The following is a 26,771-nucleotide window of genomic DNA, read 5'->3' on the forward strand; positions in this document are numbered from 1 at the left end:
ACCCCTGCAACAGCAGATAGTAATAAGGGTAAAACAGAGAACTGAAAATGCGAGGAACGCACAGAGAAGCACAAGTATTTCCTTATTTGGGCCTTATGGGGATACGCAGATATGCATCTTTGATGTCCAAGGTGGCCAGAAATGCCTCAGGCATTAACAGTGGGAATACAGTCTGGAGTGTAACCATCCAGAAAGTGGGTACTTGAAGAAAAAGGTTGAGGTGGAACAGATCCAGGATGGGTGTGCATGGGCAATCTTTTCTTGGAAGCAGGAACGGTATGGAGTAAAACCCCCTTCCCTCTTCTGGAGGAGGGACTGGATGGAAAGTCCCTTGGGAGAGGAGGTTGCCCAAGACTGTTTGGAATACGAGCAGCTGGCCCCTTTGGTGGCTGAGGGATGTCTCTTGAGGAGGGGTGGATGATCCAAGTCATGAAATAACTTTTTTCTATGACGGATAATACCCACTTGACTGAGGTAATGCTTTTCCAGACGGGTAGACAGTGAAAGAGCCTCTGGGAAAAGGGTATGGAGTCTGGAGGGGGTGAAGGCAAGTAGTCACAGACTACCTGCCTTGCCCTGTAAGGGAGCTTTCTTGGTTGTAGTTTGAGCAGGCCTGGAAGGTGTTTGCTGTTTCCTGGAGCTCTTCCTGCCCCTTGTATGAGGAGTAGGAGCAGTATATTTTCTAATGAATTCTGTCTTAGTGGGGTAATTTCTGTGGAATTTAGGGATTGATGACACAAAAATGCTTCAAATTCTGTAATTCTTTCCCCTTTTGCTGAACAGCTTTGAAAAGCTCTGCCACTATGGCCTCAAACAGGGCACTAGTGTCTAGTGAGGCATCAAGATGTTTACCCGGATATCGTCAGGTAGGGGTTGAAGCCTCAGTCAAGAGTACCTTCTGAACACTGAGGCAGAAGCTGCACTTCTGGCAAAGGCCTCTGTAACATCATATCATTTGAGTGTCTTGTTACCTGAGAGGACAGGGTGAGCAGATCAGAGATTTGGGACTTAGTGGGCAAATCTGGGAGATCAGCGAAGAGTTTTGAAACCTGAAACAATAGGGCCAAGGAATATTTAGACATGTAAGTCTGGCAGCTGACGGCCCTAAAGGCCAAGACAGCGGAGATGTATACATTTTCTCCCCATGTGCTCCATTGTTTTACTGTCCTTATCTGTTGGAAGGACAGAGTCGGAGGGTAACAGGCTACAAGGTTTGTCAGCAGAGACTAAAACAGTACCAGGGTCTGCAACAGGACATTTTATCATCAATTTAGCGCCTTCTGGGACCTTATAAAATCTGTCAGGGTGTCTAGGGGTAGGGGATTGGGATTCAGAATTTTTAGAAGCTGCATTGAAGGAGTCAAAAAGGCTGGAAGTACTGGTGGGATGGCAGACGGTGAAGGAATATCCATTCGCAGAAGCTTATACTACCTCTTCTGGACTTCTGTCATCTCAGTGGAGTCCCATTTGAAATGCTCTCTCATCCCAGAGATGGTTTCTCCAAAAGTAAGGTCCCTTCCAGGGGAATCTACTTCAGTCAAGTCCTCCACTGGGGAAGCATAACCTAGAGGGGATGGCATTTGGGAAACATAAGAAAGGGAATTCTCAGAAGAGGAATCTGAGGAATCTTCAGCTTCAATTGGGAGAGGATCTGAAGTCTGAGTCCTAGGGCTGATAAGAGGGACAGCAAGAAGAGGAGCAGTCATGGAGGGCCTGAGGGCCATGAAAGCACTGAATAAACTCCAAGAGAAAGCTTGCCAATCAAGCAAGCTTTCAGATGGAGGAGATATATGTATATATGTTTAGTTTTTTTTCTTCCTTTTTAAAGGAACAGGCCTACAAGGGCATATGGTCTAAGGAGGGTCAAGTTTAAGGAGGTTCCATAACAGCAGGAGGGCTGGTCTGGATGTCTGTAATGAGCCAAGGTTCCCCCTCATCTTTGGTACCCGACGTCTGCATTACCTCCATGGAGGTGCATACAGCCCTTGGTTCTGCAGCCTCTGAAACGGTACTTGCTATACCAGTGTCAGCGGATTCCATCAGTTCCTCCAGGGGTACGTCGTCCACAGGGGGAACATCGGGTGGAGGAGGTGCAGCAATAGACTCAGGCCTAGTAACTTTGGCCTTTTTTGGAGGCTCGATGGTGTGACCAGACGGCCCTTCCATAGCAAGAGCTAAACGAGTAAGTCTTTGGTTTGCTAATCAGATATTAAGCATGTGCAGATGGTTGCGAAGGGTCTTTGCAACAAAAGCCTAACAAACTGCGCAGGACTTGCGCTCATGGTTGGGCCCTAGGCAGAACATGCACAGTTCATGGGAGTCATAGGGGATCTGACGTCTGCACCTACACTTTCCTTTCCTGGATGACATGAACCTGGGCAGCATGCAGTGACCAAATGAACAAGAAAAAAAGGCCAAAATGGGGTACTTATCTTAACCTGCAGAATCTGACGACAGAAAGTACATGCAGATGTCACTTTTATGGTCCACGCTCCATACAGCCAACGTCAGATGTCCCACATACCTAGCAGTGACTAAAGCTTTTGTATACTGGCCAGACGTTTGGGCTGCAAGGAGGAAGTTAACCCAAAGGTTACGAATACTGCAACATGGGAATAGGATATCAAGAGGAAACTGGCTCAGCAGAGGAAGAAATCCCTCTCTAGCACAAACGAATAAATCTGAGATCTTGTCAAGTCCTCCAAAGCTAATTACAAAGCAAAAATTGCCTCCCTAGCTAAGAATAATCATAAGGCATTCTTTAACTATGTCCAAAATCTAAAAAGGAATATCCAGCTATGTGGATGCCACAACCTTCACTCAGAGATAGCAGCCAACCCGCTAGCTAACAGATTTGGAGAAAAATTCACTCCACTGCCCTCTCCAGTCATCCCCCAAAGTATACCTGCCACAATTCCTCAGTCTATTACCTCAAGACAACAGGTCATCTTGGTGCTCTCCAAGGCCAAAAACACGGCATCAATGGGACCACACAGCATCCCAGGTTGTCTTTTAAACAACTTAAAACATGATCTGGCAGACCCACTTGGATCCCTGACTATGTTCCGGTGGAATGGTGGACGGCAACAGTATTCCCTCTGCACAAAGTGGGACCATCAACCAACCCTGGGAATTATAGGCCCATAAAGCTCGACTAGCCTCATCTGCAAGGTCATGGAAAGAATTATTATGGACCTTACTCAAAAGGACATGGACAATCTCCAAACAACTCAGTTTGGAGTCTTTAAGGGTAGATCACGCCTGCTAAAACATGGTTGACGTCTTTGAGAAAGTCATCAATGCCCTGGACAAGGGAAAGAGTGCATACTGCTTGCTTTGACCTACCCAAGGCATTTAACAAAATCCCCCACTCAGGTTATTATAGAGAAGCTCACCTACTTGGGAATTAACCCTTACATTACCAGACAGGTAGCCAACTGGTTCACCAATAGGACACACTGTCAAAGTGGGTGACTTCACCTCTACCAAAAGACCAGTCATCAGTGGAGTACCACCATGCAGTTCTGTGTTGGGCCCCTTACTGTTCAGAATTTCTCAGAAGTCCAGGCAAACTTGGACAGCCTACGGCTGACCAAGTTCGCTGATGACTGCAAACTGGGAGCAATCAGAGTCCCCCATCGATGTTAATATACTGCAGACAGTGTTAATGCAACAAATGATTGGTGCCAAAGCCACAGATTAAAGCTAAATGAAAAAAAATCCATTATTATTTCCTTTGAGAAAGCTGACATCCCTGCTAAATACACTGTAGACAGGACATCCTTAAGTGCAGACCCAGTGGTACGTGATCTGGGTACTCAGTTGACAGCAATCTGGACTTTGACCACCAATGATCCACAGTAGTAAGGAAATACTTGTGTGGCACATCTTATATGTAAAAACACTGCATCTAGATCTTAGGATGTTACAACTCCATTATACTCGTTGCTCATCAGAGAAATAAAGGAACACAATGCTTCCTTTTGCAGAACACCTTTACCAGACACCGGCAACAATTGGAGAGATCACAGAGGTTTTTCACCAAGAGATTACAGAGTAGCACACAAAACAAGTCTTGCGTGGAAAGACAAAGCCCCATCACGGTATTCGGTTTCTTACATGCTGCTAATGGGTGATCTGTGCCTGGCTTACAGGGCAGTCTCTGACCCTGCCCTGATAGAAATGCTACACATTTGAAAATCAAACTGCAGGTAGGTCACACTCCAGGGATCTTAACCTAACCTATGACGTGAACATGTTATACTGGAGAGAGAGATACATCTTCCAGAGACTGCCATTTCTCTGGAACAAGCCTCCAGCTCACGTGAAACAGCCCCTCCCCTGACCCTCTTCAAACACATAGATGGGTGACAGCAAATTTACTCGAGGTGGTGCCCATGTCCCTCCTGGACAGAGGAAATCAGTATTAACTACCACAGACCATTACCTCTGCAAACTTCACTCACCTAACCACTAACAATTGGGACAACTAGGGATAAATATGGCTATGCTTGTAAAGGTTCTAGGGCCGTTAGCCCAGTAACTTCCTCTGAACCTATGAGCAGCTATGTTTGGACAGTCTATGCTTCTTGGGCAACAAACATAAGAAACTTTCAAATGACAAATGTCAGAAGGATCATACATTGTTTGACAGCAGTGTGTGCAACTCCAGCAGCACAGGTAGGAACTTTTTGGACCAGCCACAAAGACGACTTTAGAAAAATACTTCAGTGTTCCAACCAGTAAAGACAAACTGTAGCAGGATGCTCCAAATCCATTTCATGATATGTTTAAAGTTGTTTATGGGTAAAGACACACATTAACAAATGTAATAAATGTATGCCAGCTTCACAACTCACACACAAAATTGCAACACACATCTGATGGATTTTGTAATTTGCAAAAACATTTAGAAGATGGAATCTAATCCAGTCTGTAAGAATCAGAGGTAAAGCAGGCAGCAGACCCCACCTGCCAATATGGATTCAAGCATATTGTTATGAAAGGAAGACAAAACACAGTGATGAGTAACAAAGAATCACTGAAGTGTTGCAATGTGTCAGAAAACAGTTTAATGATAAAAGTAGTTATGCATTAAGAAAAACTACTAAACTGATACAAAAGGTGATTGTAATGTCTGCTGACAAGATATGGTGATCCATTACCTGTGAATTCAGGTTACCGACATAAATAGTGCGTCTGATCTCATCAACCTTTGAAGGATCCACATTACCTATCGGTGGGGGTTGTGTTAAATCTATTCCTGAAGCTGCTGTCTCCACTCCAGTCGTAATCCCCAAAGAGCTTAATGGAACACCAAGCTACAAAATAAAAAAAAGCACATAAAATTTAAAAGAAAAAAATAAAAGGAGAAAAAAGGTAATTCAGACCTCTTCTGGTCTCTGTATTTTTTTTTAATCTCAAGCAACATGAAAGAAGAAACTAATCAATGACTTCTACAAAATCATCGCTCAGAATATGGTGTGTGAATAAATAACATATGTACATGCATATATTTAAACCTACTCTAGACAAATATAGCAATAAAAGGCATGAGACTTACCCCAAATTCTTTTAGCTCATTTCTTATTGAAACGAAAAACTAATACTGTTCTTAAAAGTAAAGCATAACACATCAGCTACACTGATTACACAGCCCAAACATGACAACTCACTATACCCAGCAGCAATGCTAGGACCTGATACAGCCCCTAATTACAGTCTTCATAGGTTGGAGGTCATCTCTTTCTTATACACAGATGATTTATCTACTGGCATAGTCAGTGGTTACACTAAGTGAACTAGTCAGATATGTCTTTAACACAGAAAATGTAAAAGTTGAACTGCCTTTCCACACAGTGCATGTTTGTGAAGAAATAATACATATACAAGTTACTCAAAGGCAAATAAAAGCTACGCATTTATAGCTACAGAGCTGGATGATTAGCATAATCCTTGTCACCTATAGGACAATACACCTAGGCAGTTTGGCATGTGAAACACTCATAGGTTAACTAAACCCCTTTCTTTTAACTCACAATGCCTTGCAACACACACCCCCTCTCTATATCTGAATCACACTATGCAAACATAGCCCATAAAGAGAGATATCCAAGAGAGGCCTGAAAGAGGTAAGGAATAAGATTAACAAGTATTTTCTGTGTTGCACTTCTAGTACAGACTTCATTTCTGTGAATTTGTGCAGAGCTAAATTCCTGGCTGTGTTGGATTCTATTACCATCAGATAATGCCAAACTGATTAAGTACACTTTTTTGCAACTCTATTTGCATTGTACTATATTTATAGATTTGCTTTATTGTTTCTCTCCTTTGTTGTCTGCACTGCGTTTCTCAGGGTAGCTCAGTAGCTAGTTTCAGGTGGGGGTTGTTCAGCCAGCCCATCTTGGGCATTAGCCATTGTCTGAGATGTATTTTTTGTGTTGCACTTCTAGTACAGTTTTCATTTCTGTGAATTTGTGCACAGCTGATATAGCAGAGCTAAATTCCTGGCTATGATGGCTTCTATTACCATCTAATATACCAAACTGAGAGTACTTTTTTGCAACTCGATTTGCACTGTACTGTAGTTCTTTATTTGCTTTATTGCTTCTGTTTTTAAGGTCATCAGGGACCTTGTCATTATCAGGTCTCTCAAAAGCTGGTGGTTGAGAATCAGGTTCAGAAGAGGTGGACTGAAAGGCATCCTTGAAAGCCTCAAGTACAGCAGGGACTGGAGAAAGTACAGTGGTACCCATCTCCAGAAGGGTGTAATACCTCTTCTGATCGCCACAGATCTGCATGGATTGCCATTCAAAGTGTTTATGTTCCATATAGTCTCCCAACAGAAAGCTTCCTCAATTGGGAAATCAGATGAGATGGAGTCCCCTTCATTGGAAGAAATTTGTCCTGGAGAAAGCAGCTGAAAGGTACAGTCCACAGAATGGTTAGAATCATAGTCCTGCTCATCATAAGAAGCGAAAAAGTCCACACCCTGGGAAAAATAAAACACCAGGAATCAAGGGAAATGAAGGGAGGGAGAAACTACTGAAGCAGTGGCCATTTGAACATCTACTGTCATGTACGTTTACATGTATAGCAGTACTATGTTCTTCACACTGATCACTTTTGCAGTAGCCTAAGCTTGATGGGTAGATTACCATAGATTAAAAATGTTGGGAGGTATAAGGAGAAGAGTCTAGGAGGCTCTGGAGAATGATCCTAGCGAAGCCTGATCTAGACCTAGAGAAGGACTTTGGCTTATAGTGCTTTGTAAAACCAGGTACAGAAAACCAAGTTGCTGCTTCTAGAACAGTTCTAGAATCCAAACCTGAAGCCAAGATCCTGGCAGATTGGGCCTTAGCCCTGTATGAACTGTTTTTTTTTGTTGAGAGTATAATAAAAAAATAATAGGCTTGAACAACCATTTGGAAATAGCCTGCTCTCACACAGGTTGCCCGTTCTTCTTACTATCACAAGAAATGAATAATTGATCCACAGATCTAAAAGCTTTATTACTGTCAATATAGTATCAGAGTTGTCTGTAGAAATCCAAGGTATAAAAAGCATCCTCTCTCCTTCATTTTTAGGTTCAGGAAAGAAAACAGGGAGATGGGCAGTTTGGCTTAAAGTAAACTTGGATAACACTTTACTCATAAAAGAAGAATTAGTTCTCAAACCCTATTCCTGTGGAAAAGGAGACAATGTTAACTCACCACAAGAGCTTGCATCTCAGATAATTTTCCTGCAGAGTTCAGAGCAATGAGTAAAACTGTTTTCCATGTTAAGAACCTAAAGTCACCCAGGTTAGCTGGTTCAAATGGAGCAACTGTTAGCTTCATTAACACAAAATTAAGATCCCAAAGGAGGGGTCACAGGTTTTCGGGGAGGCCTCTTATGCAAACCCCTTTCAAAAACATTTAAAATAAAATTGCATTGACAGAGAAGGTGTCATGGGCAGACATGCTCAAATGGATGATAAATGAACCTTGGAAGAGTAAGCAAGGCCGCAGAATAGTAACTTGCACAAATATTGTAAAACCAGGAGTACTAGACCTAATTAGGTGCTGGTTCTGTGTTGACAACAGCTAAAAAATCTTTCCCATTTGCCAATACATTATTTTCTAGTAGCAGGGTTTCTTGCCTCTGTTAATACTGCTGTACATACTCAGTAAACAGGTACTTAAAGATAATTAAGACCTTATCATCCAGGCAGTCAAAGGAAGTTGACATGGGTTGAGGTGGATCAAACACACCTGATCTTGTGCAAGTAGCTCCATTCTGTGAGGAAGCTTGTGGCATCTGCCGCTGGACATCTACAAAAGGGACAACCACTGCTGCCTGGACAAGAATGTAGTCACCATAATGACCTTGGGGGATTCCATCAAGTACTACCCTTGACATCAGAGGAAAGAGTGGAAAAGCATACAGGAACATTCCTGCCCAAGGAAAAGGAAAGCCATCTATATTCTAAGCCTTCTTGCTTGGAGTACTAGAATATAATTTGCCAGCTGAGGAGCCAAATAGGTCTACTTGAACTCCCACAGAGATGGATCGAATCTTGGAAGATCTCCTGATCTAGTTTCCATTTGTAAGGGTCTGGCCTTGTCCTGCTCAGTTTGTCTGCCACATTATTTTGCTATGATGGAATGCAGGTCGTTTATGGACAGACTGTGCTGTGAAGCTATATCCCCAAGCTTCTAGATGGGGAACAGAAAATACACCACTGGGATTCCATCTGTGTCCCTGCTGGACAGTGGCATAGGGTGCTGACTTCTTGGAACATGGGCTAAATTCTTGGCTAGGCTTGTAAGGGCTTCATGGCCAACAGCCTAGTAACTTCCCATGATCCTAACATGGTTAGTTCATAAAGGGGTATAACTTGGTTCCCCCCTTGCTTGCTGATGTACCACAACTGTGGTATTGTCTGTAAAAACTTAAAAAGGTTTCAGGGACCAAAGATTAAGACCGTTACATGCCTTGATCAATGCAAGCATTTCTTTTAGATTTATGCCTGCATCTTGTCCCGAGTGTTCCACATACCTTGCACTTTTAGCCCTCCTCCGCAAACAAAGTCTAAGGTGTAGGTGGTTAGTGACTGATTTGGAACAGGAAGAAAAGACCACCAGGAAACCTGGACTTAAGGATATTTGCTCTCCAGCAATGTTGCTTCTGAAAACTGCCACCACTGGGATTGAAAAGGACAAAGGATGTTGGTGCAGGGATCAAAGAGACTTCAGATACCATTGTATCCTTTCTCATATAGAGTCTTGCCAGGGGTGTCAAGAAAATCACAGATGCCATGAGACCCAAAATTCTGAGGTATTCTCTTGGAGTGACCCAAGTCTAAATGGAAAACCACAAAAAGAGATCTAGATATGTACATATTTTGTCCCCTGTGGAATAAAAGCTTTCAACTGTGATGTCTAGCTGACACCCCAGGAGCACGATCCCGTGTGAAGGAGTCAAAGACTTTTGAATGTCCTCTTGGAATACTACCTTGTGAAACCAATCTGTCACCCAAGTGAGAGATTCCTGACACCTTGAAAAAGGCTCTGCAAAGATAGGCACATCATCTAAAATGGAAAAATGTTGATACGCTGCAACAAGCTATAACTTAAAGTTACAATTATAGATCTGCTGTCGTCTGTTTTTATCCTTTCATCAACTGATGGGTCTTGGATCAGATCTCGGATCTGGCTACTGCCACTTCCAAGCTTTGGATCCAGTGCTCTGGCTCCTCTCCTAGCCATAATCTCTGAAAGAAGAATGAGCTACCTCAGATTGAGTTTGCCCACCCAAAAAAGGTACTGGAAATTTTAGAATATACGTGTGGGAAACCTAACAGCACAGCTGACAAATAATGATAACCTGTATAAGGAGAGAAACGCAGAGAAAAAGAGGACCTTCAGGAGCCAGAGCAAGATCAGCTAGATCCATCCCAGAGAGAGTATACTGTAAACCAACTATACTTCTACAAAAATGAGGGAATGGTGGGATGGTAGCTTAGAAAAAAACAAACAAATCTATCATTATGGTGAGTACATAAAGTACAGTTGTTTATACTTACCATAAATGTAGATGCTTGCATCCATTCACTGTTGCAGTCTTGGACTGTGGGATTTCCTGCCATGGAAGCCCTTTGTCAGCCTGACTACCACAGAAAAATCTCCCTCCTCCAATAGCTGGCGGAAGCCCCGACCAAAGTCTGTATGCTCAGGTATAAGGGGAGCCAGTTGACATGATGATCTCAGTTTTTTTCTTGCCTCCTGAAGGAAGGCGCCCCCCCCAGACCGGCCCTAAAATCAAGGGCCTATGGCAAACAACCTAAGCAAGGAAAGCGGGCAAGAGGGGGGACCCCTTGTCTTGAGAAGAAGCTTGTTCAAGTCTACCCTGTAGGCTAAGAGGGAAGAAGAGCGACAAATACTGCAACAGTGAAAACACTCAAACATCTACATTTATGTTATGTATACACAACTGTACTATGCTCATGTTTCACTGCTGCAGTCCTGACTGGTGGAATGATTCCCAAAGATTCAAGACAGAATGTAAGGTAGATTACAGACAGGAAAGGATGCCCACCAGGATGGCAGTGGCAAATCCTACTCCAGACTTGAAGACTGATAAGTGGTAATGTTTGTTGAAGTTATGCACTGAAGACCAGGTATTAGCTTCCAGGATGTTCTTTGTGGGTACCCCTTTTAGGAAAGCAAGAGTGGCAGCAGTTGCCCTAAGTACAATTTGTCCTGACAGCATCAGGTGGCTTCTTACCATGATGGCTGTAACAACGTAGATGCAGTGAGAGATCCATTTAGAGATGGTTTGCTTGGAAACTGGTTTCCCTTTAGAACTGGTGGCAAAGGCCACAATCAGTCTGATTTTCTCAAAGTCTGTTTTCTGTCAAGACAGAAATGGAGCTGCCTATGTACATCTAAGGAACGAAAAATTCTTTCCACTTAGTTTGTGATTTGGGGAAGAAAGTAGGGAGGTGTATGGTTCATAGGTTCATACTAGGCTATCTGCCCTAGGGCATTTATAAGCCCAGCCAGAGTGTGTGGCTTTCACCACCCCTTAGGATGAGAATACTATATCCATTAGTTTGCTGTGCCTCTGTCCAGCAGTGACACAGAGATGATTCCCGGGGTAAACCTACGATCTCCCATCCACTCGTCAAGATTTCTCTTGAACAGAGTCAGTGAGGGGCTCTGCCTCACATGGACTGGGATTCTGTTCCATAGTGTAGGGAGTCTCTGGGTGATGAATCTGTCCCTCCAGCACGTCCTATTTATATCCGTGTTGAGGTTTAAGTCTCTTGCTCTCGTGGCTCTGGTGGATTTGGATTTTTTGAGGTGGAGCATGTCCATTAATTCCGGGTTGGACATGGCCTGGTATGTCAGGCACAGATCACCTCTGAGCAGACGGTATGTGACTGAATAGAGCTGGAGTTTCTTCAGTCGGGCATCATATGACATACGTTTGAGCCCCTTTATCCTTTTGGTGAGGAACTTTTGGGGTCTTTCCAACTGCTGCAGGTGTCGGGTAAGGTACATTCCGAATGGGGCGTTGTACTCAATCATTGGTCTGATAAGTGAAGAGTACAGGGGTACAATGACCTCTCCTGATCTGGATGTGAATCCCTTCATGATCAGGTGGGCAATGTAGAAGGTCTTCCTAACCACTTTGGCAATGTGAGTGTCAAAAGAGAGGTTACTGTCATCTTGGGTCCCCAGGTCCCTGATAACTTCTTCCGTGTTTAATGGATTACCACCTATGTGGTAATTAGGGGTTACCTTGTTTTTCCCAAAGGGTATGACTATACATGTTTTGGCATTTAGCTTAAGGCCATGGCTCTGGCACCAGTTATCCATTTCTATGAGACCTCTCTGGAGGATGTCTGTGTCTGATGGAGTGTCAATTATGGTGCCCAGTTAGCAGTCATCTGCAAATTTTGTCAGCCACAATCCCCCTATGTTTGCCTGCACTTCAGAAAAATAAATGCCGAACAAGAGGGGGCCAGGACTGAGCCCTGTGGGACACCGCCGTGACCGGCTTAGAGTCTGACATGGCACCAGCAACTCTAACCCTATGTGTTCTGTCCTTGAGCCAGTTTGCAACCCATCTTGTGACATATGGGTTTACATCTAAGCTGGTGAGCTTTTCTATGATGCCCGAGTGGGGTATTGTGTCGAACGCTTTGCTAGGTCAAGGTAGGCTGTGTGAACTGCCTTACCCTCATCAATGGCCTTAGTGACTGTTTCAAAAGTCGACCAAGTTCAAGAGACAGGATCTGCCCTTGACAAAGCCAAATTGGGTAGGATCCAGTGTCTGTAGGTCCCCAATGTCTTTATTTATGAGTTCCATTATGATCCTCTCCATAGCTTTGCAGACAAGGCTCGTCAAGCTTATGGGGCGGTAATTTCCAGGGTCCGTAGAAGCACCGCCTTTGTGGAGTGGGACCACAGTTGCCGTACGCCATTCTTTGGCTACGTATCCTGTAGTAAGGCTAAGATTAAACAGCAGCCTTATGTGTGGGTTTAGTTCCTCATTGAGTTCGTAGCACACAGCCGGGGACACCGTCCGGTCCCATTGATGCTGTGTTTTTGCTTTAGAGAGCAGCTCTCACCTGGGCATCTGAGATGTTTGGGAGGCTAGACTCTGGTGGGATAGATATTTCTCCTTTGGGGGGGAGAAATTTGCACTGAACCTGTCTGTCAGTATGTTGGCAATGTCTGTGGGATCAGTGATTTTTTATCATTTTGGACTAATTCTGAGCATATCTGGGAGTTTCCACCCAGGTTTCTAACATAGCTAAAGAAGGCCTTATGATTGTCTTTGTGTCATTAGCGATTTTTCTCTCAAAGTTGGCCTTGGATGATTTTATGAGTGATCGTAGTTTTTTGCTAGTATTGATCAGAGATGCCTTCCCTTTTAGGGATTTTGCTCTGTCATGTAGTAGCTTTCTCCTCTTGTTGTAGAGTTTGTTTATGGCTGGGGTCCACCAGACCGGGTGCCTGCCTTTGGTGGAAAGGGTCTTGATTTTATTAGGGATTACTTGATCCATACATTCCTGGAGGTGCTCGTAGAAGGCATTTGTAAGGGTTTCAGCAGCGTGGGTTGTTGTTTCCACTGGCTCAGGGGCCTTGAAGGATACCACTCCAGTTTTAAGAAGTGTGAAGTTTGCTTTTGAGAAGTTCTTCACTGTGGTCTTTTTTGCTGGGGGTGGGGGCGGGATGTGGATCTCCAATGAGATTAATTTATGGTCTGATTTCACCAATGAGGGATATACTTCCGGTCCCACCCTTGGTATGGTTTGATTTAAGGAACCGCCATGGGCATAAAGGATGGGTAAAGTCCTGAGACAGACAGACTGGATATAAGACGAGTAAAGGTTTCACTACCATGAGGGCCTGCAACTCCGAAACCTTTCTATCAGAAGTGATGGCTAACAAGTAGGCAGTCTTCCATGTCAAGAATTTTAAGTCAGTGGAAGCAGCTGGTTCAAATAGTGGAAGAGTAAGTTTCCCCACCACAAAATTAAGGTCCAAGGGTGGGACCGGAGGCCTTATGGTTGGCCTGATGTGGATCACCCTTCTAAGAACCGGTTTCATAAGGAGGTGAGAAAAGATAGGGGGTTGGGCAGGAATGTGGGTTGAAATAGCCAAAGCATGAATAGCATCTTACCCTCACCAAGAATGATGCCACAATATGAAGACAAGATTATCAATTTCAACAATTGGCTTAAGTATTGGTGTCATTCAAAGGGGATCCAATGCCTGTCAGCCTGAGATGACATGCTCGACAAGCCACAATGCTTCGCTAGGGACGGCTTGCACCTGTCATCCCTGGGCTTTCAGATATTGGCAAAGGCTGTTGCTTCCCCATAGTGCCTTTTTTTAGGCAAGGCTCAAAAGACAAACCCACCTCCATAGGTATCACAAGGGATAAGAAACTAAGAGTAATGCTACTCACGCCAGAAGTCTAAACCTCAAGATGCACGCACTCAACTCTCCTTAGCATGGAGAACATCGATATCTGTGCAGTAACAGAAAAGTACAGTTTTGTACCTACCATAAATGTAGATGTCTGATAGGTATGCATCTGCAGTCATCACATATGGTTGTCCTGCCTCAGGCAGCCCTTCGGTCGGCCGGATTCCAAAGTCTGGGTCTGGCCTCGGCTGATGTCGCACTTTCCCCGACGTCAGAGCGTCTGGGGTATAAAGGCATCAGCCAACGCCATTTTCCTCAGTTTTTCTTGCCCCAGATGCCAGGTGCCCTCAAGGAAGGCTAAATTTGGAGAGATGCATTTTAAAAAACAAATCCAAACATGCACAGTACTATAAAAACAAATATACCATAATAGATCCCCCCAGCTAGCTATAAGAGGGGTAAGCACCCAAGAAATACCACTATAAAAGGGGTAAGCACCCAAGAAATACCACAGAGAGGAAGGAGGGAGGGTAAACCTGACTGCAGATGCATACCTATCAGACATCTACATTTATGGTAGGTACAAAACTGTACTAGGTCCTTCAAGGATGCATCTGCAGTCATCACATATGGGTAGAATACCATAGCCAATCTGGGGGTGGAGGTACTAAGTAAAGGATGGTGTAGCTAAAATACCCTGCAGGACTGCCATAGCAAAGCCTGCTCTGGATCTGGAATATAAAGGTAAATTGTAATGCTTGGCAAATGTATGCACGGAGCTCCATGTAGCAGCTTCTAAAATGTCCTTGGTAGCCACCCCTCTTAGGAAGGCTGTGGAGGTGGCTGTGGCTCTCGTGGAATGAGGTCTAATGTTAGCTGGTACAGTTTTTCCATGAAAGGAGTAACAAACGAATGCAATTTCCTATCCATTTTGAAACTGTCTGTTTGGAAATTGCTTTTCCTTGTGCCCCAGCAGCATATGCTACAAACAACTGGTCAGTCTTTCTGTAACTTTTAGTTCTGTCCAAGTAGTAGCACAACTGTCTGTGTATGTCCAGGGTGTGCAGAAGCTTCTCCCCTTTATTTTGTGGTTTTGGGAAGAAGGTAGGCAAGTGAATAGCTTGGTTCAAAGATACCATGGATACCACCTTTGGCATAAATGTAGGATTGGTTCTCAATGAAACTCTGTCCTGATGAAAAATAAGAAATGGCTGTACTGCCATTAGAGCTTGTAACTCAGATACTCTTCTTGCTGAGGTAATGGCCAGAAAGAAGGCAGTTTTCCAAGACAGAAACTGTAGGTCTGCAGATGCTGCTTGTTCAAAGGGAGGAAGTGTTAGTTTTTCCAACACGAAGTTAAGGTCCCAAGTAGGCAGAGGTGGTTTCCTTGGAGGATTGATGTTTTTTATTCCTCTTAGAAACTGTCTCAGGAGAGGATGAGAGAAGACAGGCGGATCAACATTGTATTCTGCTGAAATTGCTGAAGCATGCATCTTAATGGAAGAGTAAGACAGGCCGTTGTGGAACAATTCTGCCAAATATTCCAGTACATGTGTCATGTTCATCACTGTCGTATCTAGGCCCTTTGTTGTGTTCCAAATGTGAAATCTTTTCCATTTTGCTGAATATGCCTTCCTTGTGGAAGGCCGGCGAGCTTCCTTAATATCCTTCACTCTCTGAGATAGCTTATCCTGAGGAGGAGTCAAGGTATTTTCTAGGCGGTTAGCTGCAAGGTTTTCAGGTTGGAATGCAGAGTCTTGAAATTGTGCTGTGTCAGTAGAAGTGGCCATAGGGGGAGAGGCCATGGTTTCGTATGTGACATGCTCTTTAACAGTGGGTACCAGTGCTGTCTTGGCCAGTTTGGAGCTATCAGAATCACTCTGGGCTGCTCTGTTCTCATCTTCAGTAAGACCTTGGTCATTAATGGGAGAGGTGGAAAGGCATACACTGTTAGAGCTTTCCAGCTGAAAGAGAGAGCGTCCACTTTTCATGCTTGTGGGTGGTATGTCCTTGAGCAGAATTTCTTCAGTTGATGATTGTGGGGGGAGGCGAACAGATCTATTTCCGGCTTTCCCCATGATTGTGTTATGAGTAAGATGATGTCTGGGTGCAGCATCCATTCGTGTGCATCCATGATATTTCTGCTTAAGCTGTCTGCCAGTATATTGTCTTTCCCTGGCACAAACTGGGACTGCAGCTGTATATTGAGCTTCAAGGAAAGTTCCCATAGATTCATTGCCAGTCTGCAAAGAGGGTAAGAATGGGTGCCCCCTTGCTTATGTACCACATAACTGTGGTGTTGTCTGTCCTTATGAGTAGGTGGCCTTGATGAAGAAAAAGTTTGAAGGCCTCGATTGCATGTATCACTGCCAGCATTTCCTTTTGGTTTATGTGCATGCGTATCTCCCTTTGTGACCATAGTCCTTGGATACATCTGCCCTCCCATGAGTGCTCCCCAACCTTGATCTGAAGCGTCCGTAGTGATGATTTGGTTGGCTCTTGGCTTGCTGAAGGGCAACCCACTGTTCGTCTGGCAGGCTTGAGCCCACCACAGAAATTCCTTTTGGAGGCATGGAATGAGTGGGATCAAAGTTTCTAAACTGTGACTGTGCCGAGTCCATAAACTCCTTAGGTACCATTGTAATTTTCTCATATGCAGCCTTGCTTGTGGAATCAGAAGAATGCAAGATGCCATGTAACCCAGGGCCTGCAGGATTTTCCTTGCAGTCAGCTGAGTTTGTCTTGTCAGTTTCTTGAAGTAATCCGGTAGTTTTTGTTTTTCTTCTGTGAGAAAGGCCATTTGGGTGGTTGTGTCTAGATCCGCACCCAGAAAAGTTATTCTTTGGGATGGAACAAGTCTTGATTTGTGGATGTTGACTGTATATCCCAAGGCCTGCAGTAGGTGGATGGCATAATCCAAGTCCTTTAACAAAGTTTGCTGGCTGTCCGCTTGTATAAGGCAGTCGTCCAGATATGGGTAAATTTGAATCCCCTGAAGTCTGCAGTGTGCAATTATTGATGCCAGGCATTTCGTGAATACTCTGGGCGCAGTAGATAAGCCAAAGGGCAATGCTGAGAATTGATAATGCTCTGACCCTGCAAGAAATCTGAGGTGTCTTCTGCAGCTTTGTCTGACAGGGACATGCAGGTATGCCTCCTTGAGGTCTAGAGTCACCAGCCAAGACCCCTTGCCCAGCATGGGAAGGAGTTGCTGTAGAGTCAGCATTTTGAATTTTGGCACAATGAGGTAAGTATTCAGTGCGGACAAGTCGAGAATAGGCCTCCATTGTTTTTCTTTTCTTGGAACAAGGAATAATCTGGAGTAAAATCCTTGGCCTTGTTCTGAAAGAGGAACCTTTTCTATAGCTTTCATTTGTATTAAGTTGGAAATTTGTTTCAAAGCCTCTGCCCTCTGATTTGGTGGCAGGTCTGGCATGCCTTTTCTTTTTGGCAATGTGTGGAAATAGAACCTGTATCCTTTGTCTATTATTTGCAGTGTCCATGTGTCCCTTGTAATGCTGTGCCAATTTTTTGAAAATAAAGAAAGCTTTCCGCCCAAAGGTGCTTCTAATTGAGCCCTGGTCGGCGGAGTCAAAACAAAGTCATTGAGTCTGTCTTGGTGTAGCAGTTGTAGTTCTTGCACTACCTCTCTGGTTGGAAGGCTGCCACTGACGGCCTCTGTAGGAGCCTCTAGCTTGCCCTCTACCTCTGGCACGCCTATTCCTGCCTCTCTGAAATCTGTCTGAGTCCGGAAAGGACCAATTCTTAGTAGGCCAATTTCTGCTGAATCTCGGTGGTTGGACTTGCATAAAATCTTTAACTGTTTGCACAGATTTTGCCTTTTCTTCAAATTTCTTTAAGACCTCTTGAGCCGTGGAACCAAATAATTTTTGCTTTTCCAGAGGAGCATCCGAAAGCTTAGCTTTAACATGGTCTGGCAGAGATTGTTCCTTCAGCCAGGAATGCCTACGTATGACTGCACCTGTAATAGCTGACCTACATGAAGCTTCCAATGCATCATAACCACACTGCAAGAAATGGTTACTAACCTGCTGGGAGTTATGTACCAGATCCTGAAGGGATTTGCGATCAAGGGGTTCAGATGAAGACAGTTTTTTATGCAATTCATCTAACAAATACTCTTGGTACTGTATCATATGAAATTGACAATTTAATGCCCTCATGGAAAGAGTTGCAGAAGTATACACTTTTTTACCCCATCTCTCTAAGGCTCTGGACTCCCTTTCAGAGGGTAGAGGATTTCTAGCAGTGGCAGCTGCAACCCCTTTCTGGCCCTGTGAAATAGTTTCTGGATCAGCAGAGTGGGCCTTGTACAGGTGAAGATGCGAGTCCGGGACCCTGTAGTACCTATATCAGGTTTGGCAGGAGCCGGAGGGAGAGAGTCAGGGGTTGTACTAGCATCAGAGTACACATCATCAATGACATTCAAAACAGGAGGTATAGCTAAAGGCCTATGCTGAGGCAAATGTAAAAAGGTCCTTAATCTCTTTCTAGAATCAGAGAATTCCTGACCCTGCCATTGAAAATGTTCTCTCATAGAGTGTAGTCTCTCTCCAAAGGAAAACTCTTCAGGAGGGGAGGCCGAGGGAATAGATTCTTCAGCATCAGAATCCTCGTAGGCCGAATAAGCCTCCTCCTGGTGGTCTGACAGAGTAGAGCCATCAGAGGACTCATCTGAGAAGTGGGGGTCAGAGGGCTCAAACCCTGGGTCTTTTGTCTGGAGGTGGTTGCGAGCCCTTGTCCGGATGAGGTTGAGAACCTCTAATTAAGGAGATAAGATCCTCTGCTGAGCTAAGAATCTGTGAGCCAGTAGAGGGTCTCTGAGAGGTAACCTTGGGAGGCAAAGCTTTAGAAAGTTTAGCAGCTTTAGCCCTAGAGAAAAAGCCTTAATGGACATGGATGCAGGAGGTCTGGCTGCACCACGTGCAGGAGTGGATTTGTCTAAAGGAATGGTGTCGGAAGGTTCCTGGACACCAGCTTCAGTAGGTAATTCAATAACCGACTCGGCCGGGGCCTCTGGGGCAGAGGTAGTCGGTTGCGTGGTTTCGGTAATCGGAAGTACCAAGGACTCTGTTTCAGCTGAGACAGAGACACTCGCGGTAGGCCTGACCGTGGTTTCAGCCGAAACCGTGGCCCGCGTGTCGGTCCTTGTCCTTCCGTTTCTTAACTAAATACGAGGTCGGAGTCTCCGACGGCATCTTGTAAGCAAAACTAGCCCCAAAGAATTCCCCTGCAAACTCTGACCGACGTCTAAGAGTTCGTCGGTTGAAGGAAGCACAGACTGAACAGGCCGAGGCGTCGTGGTCTGGGCCTAGGCAGGGGAGGCAGTAAGAGTGGAAATCCTTATGAGGTATTTGTTTCTCACAAGTTAAACAATTATTAACTTTATCTGACATCGGCTGAGGCAAGAAAGAGTCCCCAACGGGGTACTTAGCTTTTTCGAAGTCTTCGGTAGCTGAATCACAGGAGCTGGCCGACCGGCACTTGCGAACTGCTTCTGCTTCGGGCACCACGCGGAAAGAAAGACGGACGAAAATGGCGTCGGCTGATGCCTTTATACCCCAGACGCTCTGACGTCAGGGAAAGTGCGACATCAGCCGAAGCCAGACCCAGACTTTGGAATCCAGCCGACCAAAGGGCTGCCTGAGGCAGGACAACCATATGTGATGACTGCAGATGCATCCTTGAAGGACATCCTGGTTCAAAGCTCCCGAGAGCACCCCAGCACTACCAGGTTATACCTCATACCATGCTTTTCGGCCCCAAAACTTGGACCGAAGCACAAAAGGAGGTGGAGTATCAATATTCGTCAAAGATACCCACACCTCCAGGTTGGTGGCACAGCACGAAGCATCAGAGACTATCCATGTGCAACTAACAGTGGGTAAAACTACCTTCCAGTTTATAGCCTACTACAGACCACCCTCCCAAACCCAGGAACCCCACTTGGCCTTACTGAGAACAATGGAAAATATGAAGGTCTCTCCAAACACCATTATATTGGGCGACTTCAACTACCCAAACATAGACTGGGAGCATTACTCTAGCTCCAACACCCTAGCCCAAAGGTTCCTAGAATTTATAAACTCAAATGCTATGGAACAACTTGTTACCACTCCCACAAGAGGGCAAAACATACTGGACCTGATCATCACCAACATGGGGACTCTATGCTCCAGACCAGAAGTGTATCCTTCACTAGTAAGATCAGACCATAAACTAATCTCACTGGATATTCACATCCCGACCCCACCCCCTGCCCAGAAAACCACAGTGCAAAACTTCTCTAAAGCAAATTTCACACTCCTCAAAACCGAGGTGGAATCCTTCAAAGCCCCCGAGCCTGTGGAAAATACGGCCCAGACAGCAGAATCCTTTATAAACGCATTCTATGAACACCTTCAGGAATGCATGGATCATGCAATCCCAAATAAAACCAAGTCCCAATCCTCCAAAGGCAGATGTCCTGTCTGGTGGACCCCAGCCATAAACAAACTATACAATAGAAGGAGGAAGCTACTACATGATAGAACAAAATCCCAAAAAGGGAAGGCTTCTCTGATCAGTATTGGCAAAAAACTATGGGCACTCATAAAATCGTCTAAGGCCAGCTTCGAGAGAAAAATTGCACAAGACACTAAGGATAATCACAAGGCTTTCTTTAGTTATGTTAGGAACCTGGGTGGGAATTCCCAGATATGCTCAGAATTAGTCCAAAATGACAAAAAAATACATCAAACCCACAGACATTGCCAACATCCTAGCTGACAAGTTCAGCGCAAACTTCTCCCCCCCCCCTCCCCACCAAAAGGGCAAATATCTATATCCCAGCAAACTTCTCCCCCCCATCCCCACCAAAAGGGCAAATATCTATCCCAGCAGAGTGCTGCCCCCCTGACATCTCAGATGCTCAGGTAAGAGCCGCCCTCTCCAAAGCAAAAAAACACAGCATCAATGGGACCAGATGGTGTCCCGGGCTGCGTCCTACATGAACTCCAAGAAGAGCTAAACCCAAACATAAAACTACTGTTCAATCTCAGCCTTACTACAGGATATGCATCCAAAGAGTGGCGTACAGCAACAGTGGTCCCCTCTCCACAAAGGAGGTGCCTCAATGGATCCTGGAAACTATCGCCCCATAAGCCTGACTAGCTTGGTCTGCAAAGCTATGGAAAGGATCATCATGGACCTCATAAATAAAGATATTGGGGACCTACAGACACTGGATCCTACCCAGTTCGGCTTTAAGGGCAGATCCTGCCTCTTAAACCTGGTTGATTTCTTTGAAACAGTCACCAAGGCCATTGACGAGGGGAAGGTGGTCCAAACAGCCTACCTGGACCTCGCAAAAGCCTTCGATACAATACCCAACTTGGGCATTATAGATGAGCTCACCAGCTTAAATATAAACCCCTATGTCACTAGATGGGTTGCAAACTGGCTCAAGGACAGAACCCACATGGTTAGAATTGCTGGAGCCATGTCAGACTCCAAACCAGTTACAAGTGGCATCCCACAAGGCTCAGTCCTGGGACCTCTCTTGTTTGGTATATATTTCTAGGAGGTACAGGCCAACACGGAAGGACTGTGGCTGACCAAGTTCGCAGATGGCTGCAAACTGGGCGCCATAATCGACTCTCCAGCCGACACAAGCATCCTCCAAAAGGGCCTCATAGAAACAGACAACTGGTGCCAGAGCCATGGCCTCAAGCTAACGCCAAAAGTATATAGTCATCCCTTTGGCAAAACAAAGTGCCCACAAATTACCACATAGGTGGCAATCCATTAAGTACAGAAGAAGTAATTAGGGACCTGGGGACCCAAGTTGATAGCAATCTCTCATTTGACAACCACGTGGCCAAAGTGGTTAGAAAAACATTTTATATAGCCCACCTAATCATGAAGGGATTCACATCTAGATCAGGGGAGGTCATCGTGCCTCTTTACTCATCCCTCATCAGGCCCATAAGAGTACAATGCCCCTTTTGGGATGTACCTTACCAGACACCTGCAGCAACTGGAAAGACCCCAAAAGTACCACACCAAGAGGATCAAAGGGCTCAAACAGATGCCATATGCTGCCCGGTTAAAGAAACTCCAGCTCTACTCAGTGGCATACCGCCTGCTCAGAGGCAATCTGTGCCTGACGTATAAAGCCATGTCCAACCCAGAATTAATGGACATGCTGCACCTCAGAAAATCCAAATCCCATCGAGCTACGCGCTCGAGAGACTTGAACCTCAGCACTGAAATAAATAGGACATGCTGGAGGGACAGATTCATAACCCAGAGGCTTCCTTCACTCTGGAATAAAATCCCAGTCCAGGTTAGGCAGAGTCCCTCATTGACTCTCTTCAAGAGGAATCTTGATGAGTGGATGGGAGATCGTAGGTTTACCCCGGGTATCACTTCTGTGTCACTGTTAGACAGAGGCACAGGCACAGTATACTAACCTCGAAAAAGGGCATAGCAAAATTAATTTAAAACGGGTGGCAAAAGCCAAACACACTCTGGCTAGGCTTATAAATGCCCTAGGGCAGATAGCCTAGTATGAACCTACGGATCTTTATGGAGGAGTAAGAAAAATCTTTGTCAGAGACTTGTTAGGACAGGATGGCCAAGACCTAGGCTAGATGAGGATCCTGGGCATGCTGCCCACAAAGGGAGAATTTTTTTCCATTTAGCCAAGTAGGATTTCCTAGTACTGGGCCTTCTGGCTGCTCTTAAGATGCCTTGAACCTGTCTGTTTACAATAGTATTTCTCCAAGATGTTAAAGTATCCTCCATGCTAATAAACTGAGGATCCTACAGTTGGAATGCACAATCTTTTCCTTGTCCTGCATAAGAAGGTTTAATCTGTGGCAGCTGCCATGGCTTTGTGCTGGTTACGCCGATTAGCAGAGGGTACCAGTGCTGGCTGGGCCAGTATGGAGCTATTAGGGTTACGCTTGGCCTCTCATCCCTTGCCTTTAAGAGCACCCTGGGAGCAAAAGAGATTGGAAGAAAGGCACATATGAAGAGGCCTGTCCACGGGAATAAGAAAGCATACATCTTCCAGGCTGAGGTAATTTTGCCCCTGAAACAATTTTTTTCAATTGAGCATGTTCCCTGTTGCCAAAAAGGTCTATTTGAGGAGTTCTCCATTTTTTCGATATGCTGAGAAAGGTTTCCTGATGCAGCTGCCATTTGTGGGGGTCTGACAGAGATCTGCTGAGGAAGTCTGCTAGTTGACTGTGCACACCTGGCAGCTATTGTGCCAAAAGATGTAACCCCATGTAGTGTGCTGTTTCCCAAAAATCAATTTCTAAGCAGCAAAGAGAGCAGACGCGAGTCCCCCCCCACTTGTTTATGTACCACATGACTGTGATATTGTCTGTTTTCTCCACTAGCACCCCTTTCGCTCTGTAGGTTACTAGTCCTTTTTGGACTGCCATAAGTTCTTTTAAATTTGTGTGTTTGCCTCTGAACTTGTGGTCCCACTTCCCTTAGGTTTGGAAGCGACTGAAGTGCCGTGCCCCCCCCCCCCCCCCAAGAACACAATTTTGGTTGAAGGGTCTGTTTCGGATTTCTGATGAACCCCAGAGAGGTTAAGAAGTCTGAGCGGAGCTTTGCTTATCCAAGCTACAAGCCTGTCAATCGTCTGGATAGGGGTAAATTTGCACCCCCTTTTGTTCGGCAGAAGGCAATTAGACGCTAAGCACTTTGCAAAAACCCTGGGAGCAGTAGACAAGCCAAAGGACAGGGCTCAAATTGATGGTGCCTGACACCTGCTCTGAAAACAAAAACATTCTACACAATTCCTCTATGGGAATATGTAGGTATGATTTCTTTAGATCTAGGGTAACCATGAAAGCTTTTGGAGAAATCATGAATAAAAGTTTATGAAGGGTCAGCATCTTGAATTTCGGAACCTGCAGGGATCGGTTGAGAGCAGACTGGTCCAGTATAGGCCACTATGTGCCTTCCTTCCTGGAAACTAGAAGAGTCCCCAAGTATAAACCCTTTCCTTTTTGGTGTTCCGGGATCATTTCCACACAGCTCCGAGCACGTAGCATCTCTATTTGTGACAGAGCATCTGCCCTTTGGTTTGGGGGAAATGTCTGGGAAGCCTGATGGTTTCAAAGGCTGCTTGAACTTGAGTTTGTAGTTCCGTGATATAATGCTTAGTACCCACTGGACTGAAGTAATGTGAGACCAATTCCTTTGGAATAATGCAAGCTTTCCTCTAAGCCTGGGAGAGGACGGAAGGGATGGGAACTACCATGGATGAAGTCATGGCTGTTCCCTGCCAGGAGCCTGCGGTCTGAAACTCCCTGGCCTAGAAGTTTCTGAATGTCACTGCCTGGATCTTTGGTGTTGTCTCTGGCTCCCTTCTCTATGTGGCTTTCTCTGCACAGTCTTAGATTGGCAGAGAAAGGACCAATGCTTAGAAAGGTTGTTACTGAATCGTGGGAGTTGCATCTGCAGAAAACTGTTAATGTGCATAGATTTAGCCTTATCTTCCATTTTTTTCAGCACAGCCTCTGCTTTCAGGCCAAAGAAAAATTCCTTGTCCAAGGGGGCATCCAAGGAATTAGATTTGCCATGGTCTGGAAGGGACTGCTCCCTCAACCATGCATGTCTCCTAATGACACAGCCTGTAGTTACAGTCCTGCTGGTGGCTTCCATAGCATCATACTCACGATGAAGGGAATGTTTTACTACCTGGGATCTGGAACTGCACAGGTTCAGCAACTCCTTAGAGTTCCTGGTTCTCTATCGTCATAAGCTTCTATCTCATCTGATCCAGTAAAGTCTCCTGGTATTTTATCATGTGGAACTAGCAGTCTAATGCCTCAAAGTGGCAGAAGTGCAAACTTTTTTGCCAAATCCACCTAGGGCCCTGCTTTATTTGTGGACAAGGGATTTCTGGAGGAACTAGCTCTGGCTCCTTTGGGGCCAGGGGTCATGACCTCTGTGCCAGCTGTAGGATTCTTAGAGATACTTATGAGAATCCAAAACCGTATAAAACCTGTCAGGTTTTCTAGGAGCAGGGGGGCGAAAGTCTTGCTTAAAGGAAGGGTCTTGAAAGACTACATCCAGCACCTCCAAAACAAGTGGGATGGTTTGGGATTATGTTCTGGGAGATTGAGAAACTCCCTTACTGTTTTCTGGGACTGGGGGTAATTCTAGGCTTCCCACTGGAAATGTTCCTTCAGTGTCTGTAGGTTTCCCTGAAAGATAAATCCTCAGGAGGAGAGGTGGAATTAAGATTCCCCTCAGAATCTGAGTCTTCAAAGGATGTCACAAAAGCACCCTCTTCAAAAACAGAATTGTCCTGGTCAGAATCTTCATCCGACTCAAAAAGGGTCAGAAAACACTTCTGGGAAGGATCTCTTTATTTTCCTTGGGGAGGATTCACTAGGGGGTTGCCTACCTCTAACAAGGGAAATAACATCCTCAGACAACCTCAAGTCTTGCTAATAAGCCTATGAGTGGGAGCCAGTAGGCCTTGGTTGGAGCTGAGAAGACGTCACTTTCTTATAAGTAGCTCTCGATTTAGGCCTGGTGACATCAGAAGCATGTACGCCAGTCTCCCTTGGAAGAAAGGTCATTGCCAAGACCTGACACCGCACAGACATATCACTGGCTGCACTGTGGTCATCGAAAACCAAGACTTGCAAAGCTGTTCATGACCTGATCGATGAACTGAGCCCCAAGGCTTGAGCAGATATCAAGGGACCAACAGCATATTGCACTCCAAGAGAGTCACTAGAGAGGCCTGCTCCACCACCTCAGCCGCTGACGTGGGCTGCAAAAACACCTCATCTTCTTCAGCCATAAGCCTGGGAGGACTGGCCGACTGCTAGTTGACATCAGCCAAGACCCGAAGCCTGGGGAATTTTTCCTTCTCCCATTTATGCATAGGAAACCACTTTGGAATGACTGGAAGATGACCTGGCGATTCGCTTATGTGCCTAGCTAAAATCTCAGCTCTACATCTAATCATTCTGGTATTAAATCGGGTGCAGAAACGACAGTTGGGACTATTGTGATTTGAGCCCAAGCAAGTTAAAACAGATTGAGTGAAAGTCTCGATGTAGAATCCGTTTAATAAAATGGGAGACAATTACTGGTTTTCTCTGACAGTCAAAAAGTGTAGTAAAGGTTCCCCAACAGGGTATTTTTTTATATTTGCCTTTTGTTAACCGGGTTAGTCTGGCTGGGCCAAAGGCCCTTTTTCAGCAGAGACCCGAGGAGAAAAGCTCCATTACAAAAACAATTTGTTAAAATCCAGTGCAAAAACAGATCATTACACTGAAGTACAAAGTTACACTGAAGTACAAAGTTAAGTCAAGACAGAAGTTAAAAAATGCACATTTTACAGAAGAAAAAAATTGGGTTTTTGTTTATACATAGGAGAACAAGCAACCTTGGATACAGGAGTATATAGTACAGATAATACATAGCTAGACAGAGATGAGAGACGAAAAACAGTGGCAGAGGTAGTAGGTCAAGTATTCAAGTAGGGTCATTGCAGGGGAAAATCCAGGAGTTTTCCAGATATTCCTCAAGTGCTGGTTTAAAGCTATTTAAGCTAAGTGACCTGAAATGGAGAGGGAGTTTATTCCAATCAGAGGTAACAGAATGACTGTATAGTATTTTGCCTATTTTTTTGTGTTTGGAGACTTGGAGGAGGTGTTGGTCAGAGCTATGGAGTTCACGGTTGGAAGCATAGAAGAAGATGAGAAAGACATGCTAGTGGTTGGTGAAGGATGGAGTGGGTAAGGAAAAGCTGAGGTAGGATGAGTGGATGTTGAAATTCTAGCCAATGAAGTTTTGGTA

The 26,771-nt window shown here is 44.9% G+C and overlaps 1 protein-coding gene across 1 annotated transcript in view; it reads right to left on the minus strand.

Moving 5' to 3' along the window:
* SREK1 (splicing regulatory glutamic acid and lysine rich protein 1) overlaps positions 1–26,771 on the minus strand; it is a 1,533,788-nt gene that overhangs the window by 978,787 nt on the left and 528,230 nt on the right. The window contains exon 4 of the mRNA XM_044063648.1: positions 5,166–5,321. Coding sequence (XP_043919583.1) covers positions 5,166–5,321 — 156 coding nt within the window. The remainder of the gene's footprint in view (positions 1–5,165; positions 5,322–26,771) is intronic.

This window comes from Protopterus annectens, chromosome 2.part1 (genome assembly GCF_019279795.1).
Source record: "Protopterus annectens isolate FY-2018-M chromosome 2.part1, PAN1.0, whole genome shotgun sequence".
NCBI lineage: Eukaryota > Metazoa > Chordata > Ceratodontiformes > Protopteridae > Protopterus > Protopterus annectens.